Source organism: Pseudophryne corroboree, chromosome 5, assembly GCF_028390025.1.
Source record: "Pseudophryne corroboree isolate aPseCor3 chromosome 5, aPseCor3.hap2, whole genome shotgun sequence".
Lineage (NCBI taxonomy): Eukaryota > Metazoa > Chordata > Amphibia > Anura > Myobatrachidae > Pseudophryne > Pseudophryne corroboree.
Window position 1 is genome coordinate 753,625,476 of NC_086448.1, and position 15,733 is coordinate 753,641,208.

The 15,733-nt window shown below is 45.7% G+C and overlaps 1 protein-coding gene across 3 annotated transcripts in view; it reads right to left on the reverse strand.

The window, feature by feature from the left end:
* Window positions 1-15,733, reverse strand: part of CPQ (carboxypeptidase Q) — a 1,143,103-nt gene that overhangs the window by 720,858 nt on the left and 406,512 nt on the right. For all 3 annotated transcript variants that reach the window (XM_063924160.1, XM_063924158.1, XM_063924159.1), the window contains one exon: window positions 10,928-11,135. In XM_063924160.1, the coding sequence (XP_063780230.1) occupies window positions 10,928-11,135 (208 nt within the window). The remainder of the gene's footprint in view (window positions 1-10,927; window positions 11,136-15,733) is intronic.

Consider the following 15,733-nt stretch of genomic DNA (forward strand, 5'->3'; position numbering starts at 1 on the left):
AAAAGGTAATAAATAAATTAATATGTAGAAATTACAGCCAAGAATTATAAAACCTCTTGGTGTCACTATGCATTTCAAACAGCAGTGGAAATTTCAAACAAATTGTAATACCAAAAGCTATATTATACATTTATTTCTCAGCCCCCCACCATGAGGCCAGTTTGTTTTATTGTTTTCTGTAGGGGCCAATGTGTGTGTTTTTTCCTGTAGGGGCCAATGTTTTTTTTTTCTTGTGCAATATTTTTCATCTGTGCTTGCGTCTGAGTTGCACCACGCATGCATGCCATGCACCCCAATGATGTACAGACAGAGTTGCAGTACAGAGTCATACACACGCAACAAGAAGTGTATTAGAAATGTGTTGGACTACAGGGGGTTGGCTAATCAGACTCCAATGTATTGCAGTGTGGGCGTGTTGTTCAAAGTGGTTGCATATAGAAACGTTCAATTGCTCACATAGGAGGCCATACTCAGACAGATGATCTGCACCTAGCATAGGACTGGTGATTTTTACAATCGTGTGACCAATGGTAGCGTATAAAGACACACAAAGCATGACACTACAGACACTAAATGTGGGCACCTCGGTCCCTGCATATTTAGAAGCATGGATGTTTACCAGGGAAGTGCACAAGTAGATCTTACTAACTTTGGGGCTCATTTACATCTGGATGTTAGTCATGTTTATGACACGCCTCTCACGTGTAGCAGTACACGTCCGCGCTGATAGGAGTTACTGTCACAACCTCCCTAAAATGCGTTTTCAAAAGTAGACGAGTATGGCCTGAAGTCATAGATGCAACGGCAGCTCAAGAAGCAAGGGAGTCCGCAACTGCATCCAACTCAGAATGAGACCCTACGAGGAGGAATCCCTCCCACTCAATAGACACCACCTCATCAACAGACCCCGTCCCCATTAGGTCTGCTTCCATAAATTTCCCGGACTGGTTTTCCATCCCATTCCGCCCCTCATTATTGGCATAATCTCCCTGGACCCCAAAACAAGAAGGACAATACCCTGAGTGAGTGATGTCCACAAAGAGGGTTTGAGAATTAACATTTCAGGCCTTGCTTTTACCTTTCTCAAGATATCTTAAGAAAGGTCCAACCAAGGGACGATATATCTTGGGGAGGTGCACCCAGCAATAAATGTATCATATACAAAAAATAAATAAAAAATGAATCAGAATGCCTATATGGGGCACGCATGGAATAATTATCTTGTATAACAAATTGTTGCAATAAAACCCTCCAGGGATGCAATATATTTAAATTCAAACATAACATTTATTATTGTCACCTAAAATATTTATAACCAGCGAAATATAACTTGAAAAAAGTGTAAATAGTGAATAAGTGATAAAGTGCAAAGAAACAGCTATTATCTCTCTTTAATGCTATTATAATATATGTAGTAATTCATCATACATCCAACATTGGATCAATAATGATGTCTTAATAGACTAGAATGTATAAAGTCTCAGCACTCTTAATTATCTAAAAATATATTTTCTCTCCCTACGGCAGAATCAGTAGATTTGATGTAGTGGTGCTACTAGTAATTAATTCAGCAAAGCAGTTAAGTTATTAATTTTTCGTTATGTGCTGTGGTCAAAAAGCAGTAACTGATCTTATAATCAGTAATAGTTACTGCATCAATAGTCCATATGGTGAATTCATAGAACACACGTATTTTATAACATTTGGGAGATATATCTGAGTTGTACAAAGCAACTACTGGAACTGCAGGGAATAGTAATATGCAGGCTTGGACTGGCCATCAGGGGTACAGGGGAAACCACCGGTGGGCCCTACTGCCTGGGGGCCCACCTTCTGCTCTAAGGATCAGGTTCCAGACTGTGCACTTGAATTATACATTATACATATGTTACCTTATACTGGACTATGGTGTATTTTCTGGTATCCGTTCACATGGTCGACCATGTTATGGTCGACAGTCATTGGTCGACATTGACATGGTCGACATTGACACATGGTCGACACATGAAAATGGTCGACACATGAAAGGTCGACACATGAAAAGGTCGACATGAGTTTTTTAACTTTTTTTTCTTTTGGGGAACTTTTTCATACTTTACGATCCACATGGACTACGATTGGAACGGTAAAGTGTGCCGAGCGAAGCGGTAGCGGAGCGAAGGCACCATGCCCGAAGCATGGCGAGCGAAGCGAGCCATGCGAGGGGACGCGGTGCACTAATTGGGGTTCCCAGTCACTTTACGCAAAAACGACACCAAAAAAAGTAAAAAAAACTCATGTCGACCTTTTCATATGTCGACCTTTCATGTGTCGACCATTTTCATGTGTCGACCATGTGTCCATGTCGACCATGTCAATGTTGACCAATAGTGGTCGACCTAATGACTGTCGACCATAACATGGTCGACCATTCATACCGGAACCGTATTTTCTACAGTGCAATGCTGCTATTAATCTGTTATTAATCTGGTTCATTATCATGCATGCAGCAGCTGAATTTACGGTATATATTTATGAAGGGGCCCAGACGTTGCACTCTCTAATGGTTAGTCAAACCAATGAGGTGGCAGGCCACACCCCCTCTGCAGACTGGCCACACCCCTAACATGGGCCCCTACAACTGCATTCCCCCGGTGGGCCCTACATGCCCCAGTCAGACACTGGTAATATGCTATCAAGGGAGGCAATCACGGGATCCCAGCAGTCACAATTCCGAAGCCGGAATCCCGATAGGCGGTGAAATGCCACTGCCGGAATACCGGTGTCCACAGAGGGAGCCCTCCAGGGGCCTCCTACCGCTCACCCCGCTGCTGGCATACTGGCGGCCGGGATTCCGCTGTCGGTATCTTGACAGTCGGTATCCCGGCTGCCGGTAAATTGTATGTATTCCGCTATCAACAGGTCATTACTTTGTTGCCATGTCACCTGTACCTTAGTTTGAATGTAACACAGCACCAAAAACTATACTAAAAGTCTTACAGTAATAGTATATCACTAGTAATTAGCAAAAATACAGAGTGGGCAACCTTCTTACCATGTGCTTATAGGGTTCCAATGTATAGACAGACAATGTCTAGGTCGACAGTCAATAGATAGACCCCATGTGGTCGACAAGGACAAAAGGTTGACATAGACAAGCGGTCGACCTATGAAAGGTCGACACTGGAAAAAGATGACAGGTACAAAAGGTCGATAGGTTCAAATGGTTGACGTGGCAATGGTCGACACACATAGGGTTGACACATGTCGACACAACTTTTAAGGTTTTGTGTTTTTTTTTAACACTATTTTCATACTTTACCATCCACGTGGACTATGAATGGGAATAGTAACCTGAGGGAAGCGAGCCATGCAAGGGGAGGCGGTACACTATTTCGGGTTCCCTGTGCTCTGTCAGCCTTTTCTACATGTCAACTTTTTCCTCTGTCAATCGTTTGACCATGTTGACCTTTTGTCAGTGTCGACCTACAGATGGGTCCATGTTTATCTTGGCCTTTAATAGGATTAACGGAGACTGGGAAATCGGATTTAATCCCCTGCTGTAATGACTTAATCCCCTGCTGTATTGTTCTCTGTATTGTATTGCAGCTGAGAACAATAGATGAAGAGATTATGTTAATAAACCATGTTGTGCCTAGGCACAGCAAACTAGCCTAGATAACCGCGGACCCATCTGTAATGCATGTTGACCATATGGGGTCGACCTAGACTCTGTAGATCTTATAGTTATGCACCATAGGACAATGGGGGTAATTCAGACCTGATCACTAGGCTGCGTTTTCTCATAGCCTGCGATCAGGTCCGAACTGGGCATGCGTATGCACCGCAATGCGCAGGCGTGACAGACCGCAGCACCGTGGATCGGAGCATAGCGACAGGACGGTGCGAAAAAAGCGATCGCAAGGTTACTGACAGGAAGAGGGCGTTTGTGGGTGGCAACTGACCGTCTTCAGGGAGTGTCTGGAAAAACGCAGGCGTGTCCAAGTGTTGGAAGGGAAGGTGTCTGATGTTATTCCAGTCCTAGACAGGCTGAAGTGATCGCAGCGGCTGAGTAAGTCCTGGGCTGCACAGAGACTGCACAAAATCAGTTTGTACAGCTCTGCTACACATGCGATCGCACACTTGCAAAGCTAAAATACACTCCCCCTGTAGGCGGCGACTATCCGATTGCAGGGCTGCAAAAATCTCTGCCCAGCGATCAGGTCTGAATTAGGCCCATTAATTGGTGTGGTCACATTGAGAATATGACATTACAGTATATAACACAAGAAAGCAACAGCATTATTAAAAACACAGAACAGGATGAATAGCGTGTACTGTGTCGACCTATGAACTATCAGGTCGCTATCAGACCAAGACTGATACACGAGTTAATAAGTAATTCAGCACCACCAGATGTTTATGCTTAATGGGTAAAATAGCTGTTTGGAAAGTCCAATCACAAAGCACATGCATTGGGGGGTAAAAAATCAACAAAATAAGAAACTATTATTACACATCTCCCAGAACAGGGCCGCCCTATTTATCTACATTGCAGAGACTTAGGGGGTGATCTATCGAGCTATCTAAAGAGTGGAGAAGTGGAGAAGATAGTCATAGCAATCAATCAGCTTCAAAGTAGCATTTATACAGCCCTCAAAAATAAGATTTTAAACCTACCGGTAAATATTTTTCTAGTAGTCCGTAGAGGATGCTGGGACTCCGTAAGGACCATGGGGATAGACGGGCTCCGCAGGAGACATGGGCACTTTAAGAAAGACTTTGGATCTGGGTGTGCACTGGCTCCTCCCTCTATGCCCCTCCTCGAGAGCTCAGTTAGAGAAACTGTGACCAGAGGAGACGGACAGTACGAGGAAAGGATTTTAGATAATCTAAGGGCAAGATTCATACCAGCCACACCAATCACACCGTATAACCTGTGATATACAATCTAGTTAACAGTATGAACAACAACATATCATCGGTCCATAACCGACGAAACTATAACATAACCCTTATGAAAGCAACAACTATATACAAGTATTGCAGAAATAGTCCGCACTTGGGACGGGTGCCCAGCATCCTCTACGGACTACGAGAAAAAGATTTACCGGTAGGTTTAAAATCTTATTTTCTCTAACGTCCTAGAGGATGCTGGGACTCCGTAAGGATTATGGGGATCATACCAAAGCTCCCAAACGGGCGGGAGAGTGCGGATGACTCTGCAGCACCGAATGAGCAAACAGGAGGTCCTCCTCAGCCAGGGTATCAAACTTATAGAACTTTGCAAAGGTGTTTGACCCCGACCAAGTAGCAGCTCGGCACAGCTGTAGTGCCGAGACCCCTCTGGCAGCCGCCCAAGACGAGCCCACCTTCCTAGTGGAATGGGCCTTAACCGATTTTGGTAACGGCAATCCAGCCGTAGAATACGCCTGCTGAATCGTGTTGCAGATCCAGCGAGCAATAGTCTGCTTTGAAGCAGGGCCGCCAACCTTGTTGGCTGCATATAGGACAAACAGTGCTTCTGTTTTTCTGATCCTAGCTGTTCTGGCCACGTAAATCTTCAAAGCCCTGACCACATCAAGGGACTCGGAATCCTCCAAGTCTCGTGTAGCCACAGGCACGACAATAGGTTGGTTCATATGAAAGAATGAGACCACCTTAGGTAGGAATTGAGGACGGGTCCGCAATTCCGCTCTATCCATATGGAAAACCAGATATTTTATGTGATAAAGCCGCCAATTCCGAAACTCGCCTAGCCGAAGCCAAGGCTAACAACATGACCACCTTCCAAGTGAGATATTTCAACTCCACTGTTTGAAGTGGTTCAAACCAATGTGACTTCAGAAAACTTAACACCACGTTAAGGTCCCAAGGCGCCACCGGAAGCACAAAAGGAGGCTGAATATGCAGTACTCCCTTCACAAAAGTCTGTACTTCAGGCAGAGAGGCCGATTCCTTTTGAAAGAAAATGGATAAGGCCGAAATCTGAACTTTAATGGATCCTAACTTAAGGCCCAAATTCACTCCAGTCTGTAGGAAGTGAAGAAAATGGCCTAGATGGAATTCTTCCGTAGGAGCATTCCTGGCCTCGCACCAAGAAACATATTTTCGCCATATCCGGTGATAACGTTTAGATGTCACGCCCTTTCTAGCCTGTATTAGCGTAGGAATGACCTCATCCGGAATACCTTATTCCGCTAGGATCCGGCGTTCAACCGCCATGCCGTCAAACGCAGCAAGTCTTGGAACAGACAGGGACCCTGTTGCAACAGGTCCTGTCTTAGAGGAAGAGGCCACGGATCTTCTGGGAGCATTTCCTGCAGATCCGGTTACCAGGTCCTTCGTGGCCAATCCGGAACAATGAGTATTGTTCTCACTCCTCTTTTTCTTATTATTCTCAACACCTTGGGTATGAGAGGAAGAGGAGGAAATACATAAACCGACTGGAACACCCACTTTTGACCTGGCGCAATACCTTTGTAGCTTTTTGTTGAGACGGGACGCCATCATGTCTATTTTGGGCAATCCCCACGACTTGCAATCTGTGCGAAGACTTCCTGATGAAGTCCCCACTCTCCTGGATGCAGGTCGTGTCGGCTGAGGAAGTCTGCTTCCCAGTTGTCCACTCCCGGAATGAACACTGCTGACAGTGCACTTACATGATTCTCCGCCCAGCGAAGAATTCTGGTGATTTCCGCCATCGCCCCTCTGCTCCTTGTGCCGCCTTGGCGGTTTACATGAGCTACTGCAGTGACGTTGTCCGACTGAATCAGCACCGGTCGGTCGCGAAGTAAGGTCTCCGCTTGAGTAGGGCGTTGAATATGGCCCTCAGTTCCAGGATGTTGATGTGAAGACAAGTTTCTTGACTTGACCAAAGGCCTTGAAAATTTCTTCCCTGTGTGACTGCTCCCCAACCGCGGAGGCTCGCGTCCGTGGTCACCAGGATCCAATCCTGAATGCCGAACTTGCGGCCCTCTAGAAGGTGAGCACTCTGCAGCCACCACAGGAGAGAAACCATGGCCCTGGGGGACAGGGTGATCCGCTGATGCATGTGCAGATGTGACCCGGACCATTTGTCCAATAGGTCCCACTGGAAAGTCCTTGCATGGAACCTGCCGAAGGGAATGGCTTCGTATGTCCCCACCATTTTTCCCAGGACTTGAGTGCAATGATGCACTGACACTTGTTTCGGCTTCAACAGGTTCTTGACTAGAGTCATGAGTTCCTGCGCTTTTTCTTCCGGAAGAAAAAACCCTTTTCTGGTCTGTGTCCAGAATCATGCCCAAGAAGGACAGGTGAGTCGTAGGAACCAGCTGCGACATTGGAATATTGAGAATCCAGCCGCGTCGCTGTAACACCTTTAGTGAAAGGGATACGCTGTTCTGCAACTTCTCCCGTGATCTCGCTTTTATGAGGAGATCGTCCAAGTACAGGATAATTGTGACACCCTGCTTTCGCAGGACCACCATCATAACCGCCATTACTTTGGTGAAAATTTTCGAGGCCGTGGAAAGTCCAAACGGCAACGTCTGAAATTGGTAATGACAATCCTGTATCGCAAATCTCAGGTACGCCTGATGAGGAGGATATATGGGAACATGCAGGTATGCATCCTTTATGTCCAGCGATACCATAAAATCCCCCCCTTCCAGGCTGGCGATGACCGCTCTGAGCGATTCCATCTTGAACTTGAACCGTTTTAAGTAAAGGTTCAGGGATTTTAAATTCAAAATGGGTCTGACCGAACCGTCCGGTTTCGGGACCACAAACAGGGTTGAGTAGTACCCCTCCCCCCTCTGAAGCAGGGGAACCTCGGCCACCACTTGTTGAAGACACAATTTTTGAATCGCCAGTAACACTATCTCCCTTTCCAGGGGAGAAGTTGGTAGCGCCGAATTGAAAAACCGGCGAGGAGGCACCTCTTCGAATTCCAGCCTGTATCCCTGGAAAACAATTTCCATTGCCCAGGGATCTACCTGTGATTGAACCCAGATGTGGCTGAAAAGTCGAAGACGTGACCCCACTGGAGCAGACTCCCTCAGGGGAGCCCCAGCGTCATGCGGTGGATTTTGCAGAGGCCAGGGAGGACTTCTGTTCCTGGGAACTAGCTGTGTTGTGCAGCTTTTTTCCTCTGCCCTTACCCCTGGCAAGAAAGGACGATCCACGTACTCTTTTGCTTTTATTTGAACGAAAGGACTGCATTTGATAATGAGGCGCTTTCTTAGATTGTGAGGGAACATAAGGCAAAAAATTAGATTTACCTGCCGTAGCTGTGGAGACGAGGTCCGAGAGGCCCTCTCCAAACAATTCCTCACCCTTGTACGGCAAAAACTCCATATGCCTCTTTGAGTCGGCATCCCCCGTCCACTGTCGGGTCCATAAGACTCGCCTAGCAGAAATGGACATAGCGTTTATTCTGGAACCCAGTAAACTAATGTCTCTTTGAGCATCCCTCATATATAAGACAGCATCTTTTATATGCCCTAGGGTCATTAAAATGGTATCCCTATCAAGGGTCTCAATATCCGCTGATAAAGAATCTGTCCATGCTGCTACAGCACTACAAACCCAGGCTGACGCAATTGCCGGCCTGAGCAATGTACCAGAATGAGTGTAAATGGACTTCAAGGTAACCCCCTGCTTGCGGTCAGCAGGATCCTTGAGGGTAGCCGTATCTTGGGACGGGAGCGCTATCTTCTTGGATAAGCGTGTCAAAGCTTTGTCTACCCTTGGGGAGGATTCCCACCGTATTCTGTCCTGTGACGGGAAAGGATACGCTGTTAGAATCCTTTTGGGAATCTGCAGTTTTTTGTCTGGAGTTTCCCATGCTTTTTCGCATAATTTGTTCAGCTCATGTGAGGAGGGAAAGGTCACCTCAGGTTTCTTTCCCTTATACATGTGTACCCTCGTGTCAGGGACAGGTGGTTCCTCAGTAATATGCGAAACATATTTAATTGCGATAATCATATATCGAATACATCTAGCCACCCTTGGCTGCAATTTTGCATCATCGTAGTCGACACTGGAGTCTGAATCCGTGTCGGTATCTATGTTAACTATTTGGGATAGTGGGCTCTTCTGAGACCCCGAAGGTCTCGGCGACATAGGGACAGACATGGGTTGACTCCCTGACTGTACCCTAGCTTCAGCTTTGTCTAATCTTTTGTGCAATAAATTAACATTAGCACTTAAAACATTCCACATATCCATCCAGTCAGGTGTCGGCGCTGCCGACGGAGACCTAATATTCATACACTCCCCCTCCTCCTTAGGTGAGCCCTCAACCTCAGACATGTCGACACACGCGTACCGACACACCACACACTCACAGGGAAGCTCTTTTCTGAAGACAGGTTCCCCACCAGGCCCTTTGGAGAGACAGAGAGAGAGAGTATGCCAGCACACACCCCAGCGCTATATGACCCAGTAAAAAACACAGAATGTTTACCCAGTAGCGCTTATGTATAATGTATATGCGCCAATTATGTGCCCCCCCCTCTACTTTAAAACCCTCTTTCACCGTGTGTCAAGCAGGGGAGAGTCCGGGGAGCTTCCTCTCAGCGGTGCTGTGGAGAAAAAATGGCGCTGGTGAGTGCTGAGGGAGAAGCCCCGCCCCCTCGGTGGCGCGCTTCTGTCCCGCTCAAATTTACTAATAACATGGCGGGGGCTCTTTTTATACATGTACAGTGCTCAGCTGTACATGTATATATGTGTATTTGCCACCTGAGGTGTTTATTGCTGCCCAGGGCGCCCCCCCTGCGCCCTGCACCCTTACAGTGACCGGAGTGTGTGAGGTGAATGGGAGCAATGGCGCACCGCTTCACTGCTATGCGTTACCTCTTATGAAGATCATGTCTTCTGCCGCCTTTGAAGTCTTTTCCTCACATACTCACCCAGCTTCTTTCTTCCGGCTCTGCGAGGAGGACGGCGGCGCGGCTCTGGAACGGACGGCGAGGGTGAGACCTGCGTACCGATCCCTCTGGAGCTAATGGTGTCCAGTAGGCTAAGAAACAGAGCCCTGAAACTCAGAGAAGTGGGTATGTTTCTCTCTCCTCCGTCCCTCGATGCAGGGAGTCTGTTGCCAGCAGGCTCACTGAAAATAAAAAACCTAACTAAAATACTTTCTTTTACAGGAAACTCAGGAGAGCTCCCTGAAAGCACCCAGTCTCCACTGGGCACAGTATCAAACTGAGGTCTGGAGGAGGGGCATAGAGGGAGGAGCCAGTGCACACCCATATCCAAAGTCTTTCTTAAAGTGCCCATGTCTCCTGCGGAGCCCGTCTATCCCCATGGTCCTTACGGAGTCCCAGCATCCTCTAGGACGTTAGAGAAATGATAATAGAATCTGATTGATTGGTTGCTTTGGTCATGTCCATGTGGTTTGATAGACCTCCTCCATAGTATGTTAGCCTCTGAAGAGAACCTGTACGTTCATGAAACATGTAAAGCTGTCTGCTCTATGTTCATTGAAATAAAAAAGAAATTGTATTCTCATCTGGTTCTTTGCCTAATGATGAGCACACGGCCCTGCTTTCAATCATACTTGCCTACCTGACCCTCTCCATGAGGGAGAAAATGCTCTGTTCCTGGACTTTCCTGGTAATGTATGATTGCCATCACCTTTGGTGAAACACCTTTCTTATCAATTAACTAGCTCACCACAGGTGATGGCAATCATACATTACCAGGAAAGTCCAGGAACAGAGCATTTTCTCCCTCATGGAGAGGGTCAGGTAGGCAAGTATGCTTTCAATTGCAATAACAGAAACCGTGGTTCTCAAACTTGGGCCTCAGGACCCCACATAGTTCACGTTTTCCAGGTGACCTGGCAGGTGCACCAAATGTAAAAATAGTACCACAGGAGACCTGCAAAACATGAACCATGTGGGGTCCTGAGGACTGAGTTTGAGAACCTGTGCAGTAGAAGATGAAGTCCCAGTCTTACCTGTTAATAGAAAATGATGCTATTGATCTGATCAAAGATGCCACAGCACCGACTTTAGCTCCTTCCGAGGCTCCCCTTGACCGATACTGGACTGTTTCCCCATAACTGACGAATGGCTGATTGTAAACTACGATCTTCCCTTTGGCTTCCTCAGCCCTTTTCTGCAATTCAGCAAAGGAGGACACGACAATAACTTCTGCTGTTATTCCTGAAAATGGGAAAAGAACCTTATCAGTGTTACGGCGTGACCCAGAGATATAAGCTGTCAAACAAAAACATGGGATTGGGCCCCCGTCATTCAGTGTCAGAGAGATATGATTAAGCATCTCTTAATGTTAATCATTCAAACACTAAACATAACCTGCACTAAGGGGGTAATTCCAAGTTGATCGCAGCAGGAATTTGGTTAGCAATTGGGCAAAACCATGTGCACTGCAGGGGAGGCAGATATAACATGTGCAGAGAGAGTTAGATTTGGGTGGGGTGTCAATCTGCAATCTAATTTGCAGTGTAAAAATAAAGCAGCCAGTATTTACCCTGCACAGAAACAAAATAACCCACCCAAATCTAACTCTCTCTGCACATGTTATATCTGCCTCCCCTGCAGTGCACATGGGCCCTCATTCCGAGTTCGCTCGCTAGCCGCTTTTCGCAGCAGTGCACACGCTAAGCCGCCGCCCTCTGGAAGTGAATCTTAGCTTAGCAGAATTGCGAACGAAAGATTCGCAAAATTGCGAATAGAAATTTCTTAGCAGTTTCTGAGTAGCTCGAGATTTACTCTGCCACTGCGATCAGTTCAGTCAGTTTCGTTCCTGGTTTGACGTCACAAACACACCCAGCGTTCGCCCAGGCACTCCCCCGTTTCTCCAACCACTCCCACGTTTTTCCCAGAAACGGCAGCGTTTTTTCACACACACCCATAAAACGGCCAGTTTCCGCCCAGAAACACCCACTTCCTGTCAATCACACTCCGATCACCAGAACGAAGAAAAAACCTCGTAATGCCGTGAGTAAAATACCAAACTTCTTAGCAAATTTACTTGACGCAGCCGCAGTGCGAACATTGCGCATGCGCAGTTAGCAGAAAATCGCACCGATGCGAAGGAAAATAACGAGCGAACAACTCGGAATGAGGGCCATGGTTTTGCCCAACTGCTAAAAAATTTCCTGCTGCGATCAACTTGGAATTACCCCCTAAGTCAATCTGAATACATTGCCATGCTCTCTCCTGGGCAGTTTTCCTTATGAGGCTCAGCTATACTGCTTTGCCACTGCCGGAGTAGCTGTGCGAGGAGCAACTAAGAGGAGGACATAGAGCAGAGTTTCCCAAACTCCACCAGTTCAGTCCAGGTTTTAAGGATATCCATGTTTATGCACAGGTGACTTAATTAGTTCCTCAATTTGATTTAATCATCTGCACTCAAGCATGCATATCCTTAAAACCTGTACTGTAATGGTTGAGTTTGGGAGACTGGCAGTGAGGATAAACCAGCCTGACTTAGGAGCCAAGCACACAGGGCCGTGGCAGAACACAGGGGAATACATACAATGTAAGTTATTACAGTATACTGTATGTGTTATAATTATTATTTATTATCAAGTATTTGTATAGGGCCACCATGTTATGCAGCACTTTCCAGAGAATACTGAACAACTCACAAGGTACATTGGAGCTTACAGACTTATACCACTTTCACACCGCAGCTATAACCCGGTAAATTGACGTTTTTTAAGCCTTCCAAAACGGTTCTAGCTGCGGTGTGAAAGGGCCACTTTGAATTTACTGGTTACAGATTACTGGTATTTTAAAACGGTTAAAAAGCAGAGTCCTACACAGTTCAGACCCGTTTCATTGTGCAATGTGAAAGGCTCAGAAACGGTATTTCCGAACCACAGAAGGTGATAGGCTGTCTCCATGCGTGATGTCACCAGGCAGAAGCAGGAAATAAACTGGAGGAAACACATGAGACTGAAGAAGCATTTTATTATACAGAATACAGTTTAAAATGGCAAATTGGAGTGATGAGGAGGTTAGGGAGCTGCTTAGGATGAGAGGGGATGAAGAAATTGCTAGACAAATCACTGGGACAGTGAAGGATGCAGTAATCTACAAAAACATGGTAAAGATGCTTGAAGCTGCTGGGTTCCATCGTACGACTAGCCAAATTATTAATAATTAATTAATAATTATTAATAATGTGTGGGCCAGAAAAGTCCATTTAAAATGACAACCACTGATTTCTATGGGAGAAACGGGTTCAGTGTGAAAGGTACCAAAACGGTAATGAAACGGTAATATACCAGTTACAACATGCGATGTGAAGGGGGTTTAACTGCTCAGACCCGTTTTAAGAACCATTTAAAGAACCGTTTCAAAAGCAGGGTTTGCGATGTGAAAGCAGCATTACATATAGGCATGAAGTCAATTTTGTCAGAAACCATTTTGTCAGAAACCTGATTTTGCCTTGTAAATTATTGCATCATTAAAAAAAACGGGCAGACTCGCACAAAATTCCCCCACCTCCGGAACTCAGAAGCTATTACATTTAGCTGCTTGTGCGTGATGCTGCCTCCAACAACAAAATGTAAGGAATCAATTAAAACACTTGCATCTTAATGTTACAATTAAAGAGAAAAATCATCTACAAAGATGCCACAAATTATCACTCACTCTCCTCAGTACATGAAATTCAACTAAAAATGTACTGTGCCCATTTCCTACATACAGTGCGGCCATTTTGTTGTCTCTAAAGCCGGGTACACACGACGCAATGCGGCATAAGCCCGATATTGACTATTGGACAAGGCCTGGTGCCCGGCCCCACCAATATAGTCAATGTTGGGCTGCCTGCAGAGTCTATTTTTTCTTGTGATGCCGATCCCGTGTGACCGCGCATCGGCATCGCAAGCAGTGTACACACGGTGCAATATGCACTAACTTTCCTTACGATTTTGACTATATAGTCAAAATCGTAAGGAAAATTAGTGTGTATGCACAGAAAGAGGCTGAAATCTCACGATATTGGGTCAGTAAACAAAATGGCTGCCTACACTGACTGAGGTAAAAGGGGCACTTTGAAGTTATAATATATCTAAGTCATCTATATGTTATAGTTATATCATACATGTATACTGTTTTGCTGTAGTCCTGATTTGAGCGCTCAGTCCCTCCTGATCCAGCCAGCAGTTGGGGAGATGTATGTCCTGGGGAACCAATAAGGTAATGTGCACCAATCATGGGGGACACTGTATGCAAATTGTATTTTATGTGGAAGTGAATGATTGGGGGGATGATGCATGTTGTGTGATCATGCCTCCTTTTCATGTGCCAGCGCTTGTCCCGATTCCCCAACACTAAATGTTGGGAGGTATGCTATACAGAAGCATAAACAAATCCCAGTAAGTTAATCATCTCCCATTTCAGTTCATAAATCACCCATAACGGTTACTTCCTAACAAATAATATATATAGACCCAGAGCAGCTTTGATCTAATTAAGGTTAGAATTTAGAAAGAGTAGTATATATACAAGCACATGGTGTTAGTAAACTTATTTGCCTCTGATGAAGTTATAGTTGGAAGCAAGGAAACGCATCTGACCTGTTCCAATGCTCAGTCAGATTCAGGACTTGATTTGACTATTCAAGAAATAACCAGAACCATAGGGCTAATCCTCCAGGACATTCACTGTACTGGCACAGTGGAGACCATACAGGAATGCAGGTTTCTTGCCAAAGAACTCTGGATAACTACACTTTGGGGTGTGAATTGCTGTTTCCACTGCATTTAAAAGCCAGCAATGGCACAAGATCTTGCACCCTTCGCCCGCCTGGCCAAATACGGAATACTTACTACCCTATGGGGTAGAGAACAGTTTTGTGCGAGAGAGATTGGGCTGCTATAAAGATATTTGGCCAGGCAGATTACTTCTCCTGTAATTGAATTCCCCCTTAGTGTTATTGTTCTATACTTTGTGGTGACCACGGCTAATGACTATACAGAACTATTCCTGTTTTGTTGTGGATAATTTAAGTACTGTAGTCATTATTTTATTATCTTTTTATCTACTATGGGCCATTATGAATACAACCTTTTCGTTCAGGCCATTAATTAACAACATATGTAGCCAGTATTACGGAGGTTTTGATTATCCACCATATTCTACAACAATTATATATCCATTTGAGAGATTAGTGTTTTGTGAAACATGGAAACATAAAATTTGACGGCACAAAAGAACTACTTGGCTATTCTAGTCTGCCCCTTTTTTCTCTTTTAGTTTTTTTTCGCAGCCGTGCAAACGGGTCCGGAATGCACATGCGCAGCGGGCACAATGCGCAGGTGCGTCGCTGCCCGGCTACGGGGAATGCCGGGCAGCGACTGAATTACGGAAGAAAATTATTGCTGCCGCGATCGCAACGAGATTGACAGGAGGAAGGCGTTCCGGGGTGGCAACTGACCATTTCTGGGAGTGGAAAGGAAAACGCAGGCATGTCCAGGCGTTTGGAGGGTGGGTGTCTGACGTCAATTCCGGGACCTGACAGGCTGAAGTGATCGTAGTGGGTAACTCAGGGCCTACTCCTAAACTGCGCAAAATGTTTTTGCATAGCTCAGCTGCACAAGCAATCGCAGCCTTGCTATGCAAAAATCCACTCCCCCACAGGCAGCGTCTAGTTGATTGCACGGGCTGCAAAAAGTTGCAGCGTGCGATCAACTCGGAATGACCCCCTTTGATCGTTCGTTCTTTGTAAGCATATTCATATGTCAATCCGAAGCATGTTTAAATTGCTCTACTGTCTTAGCATC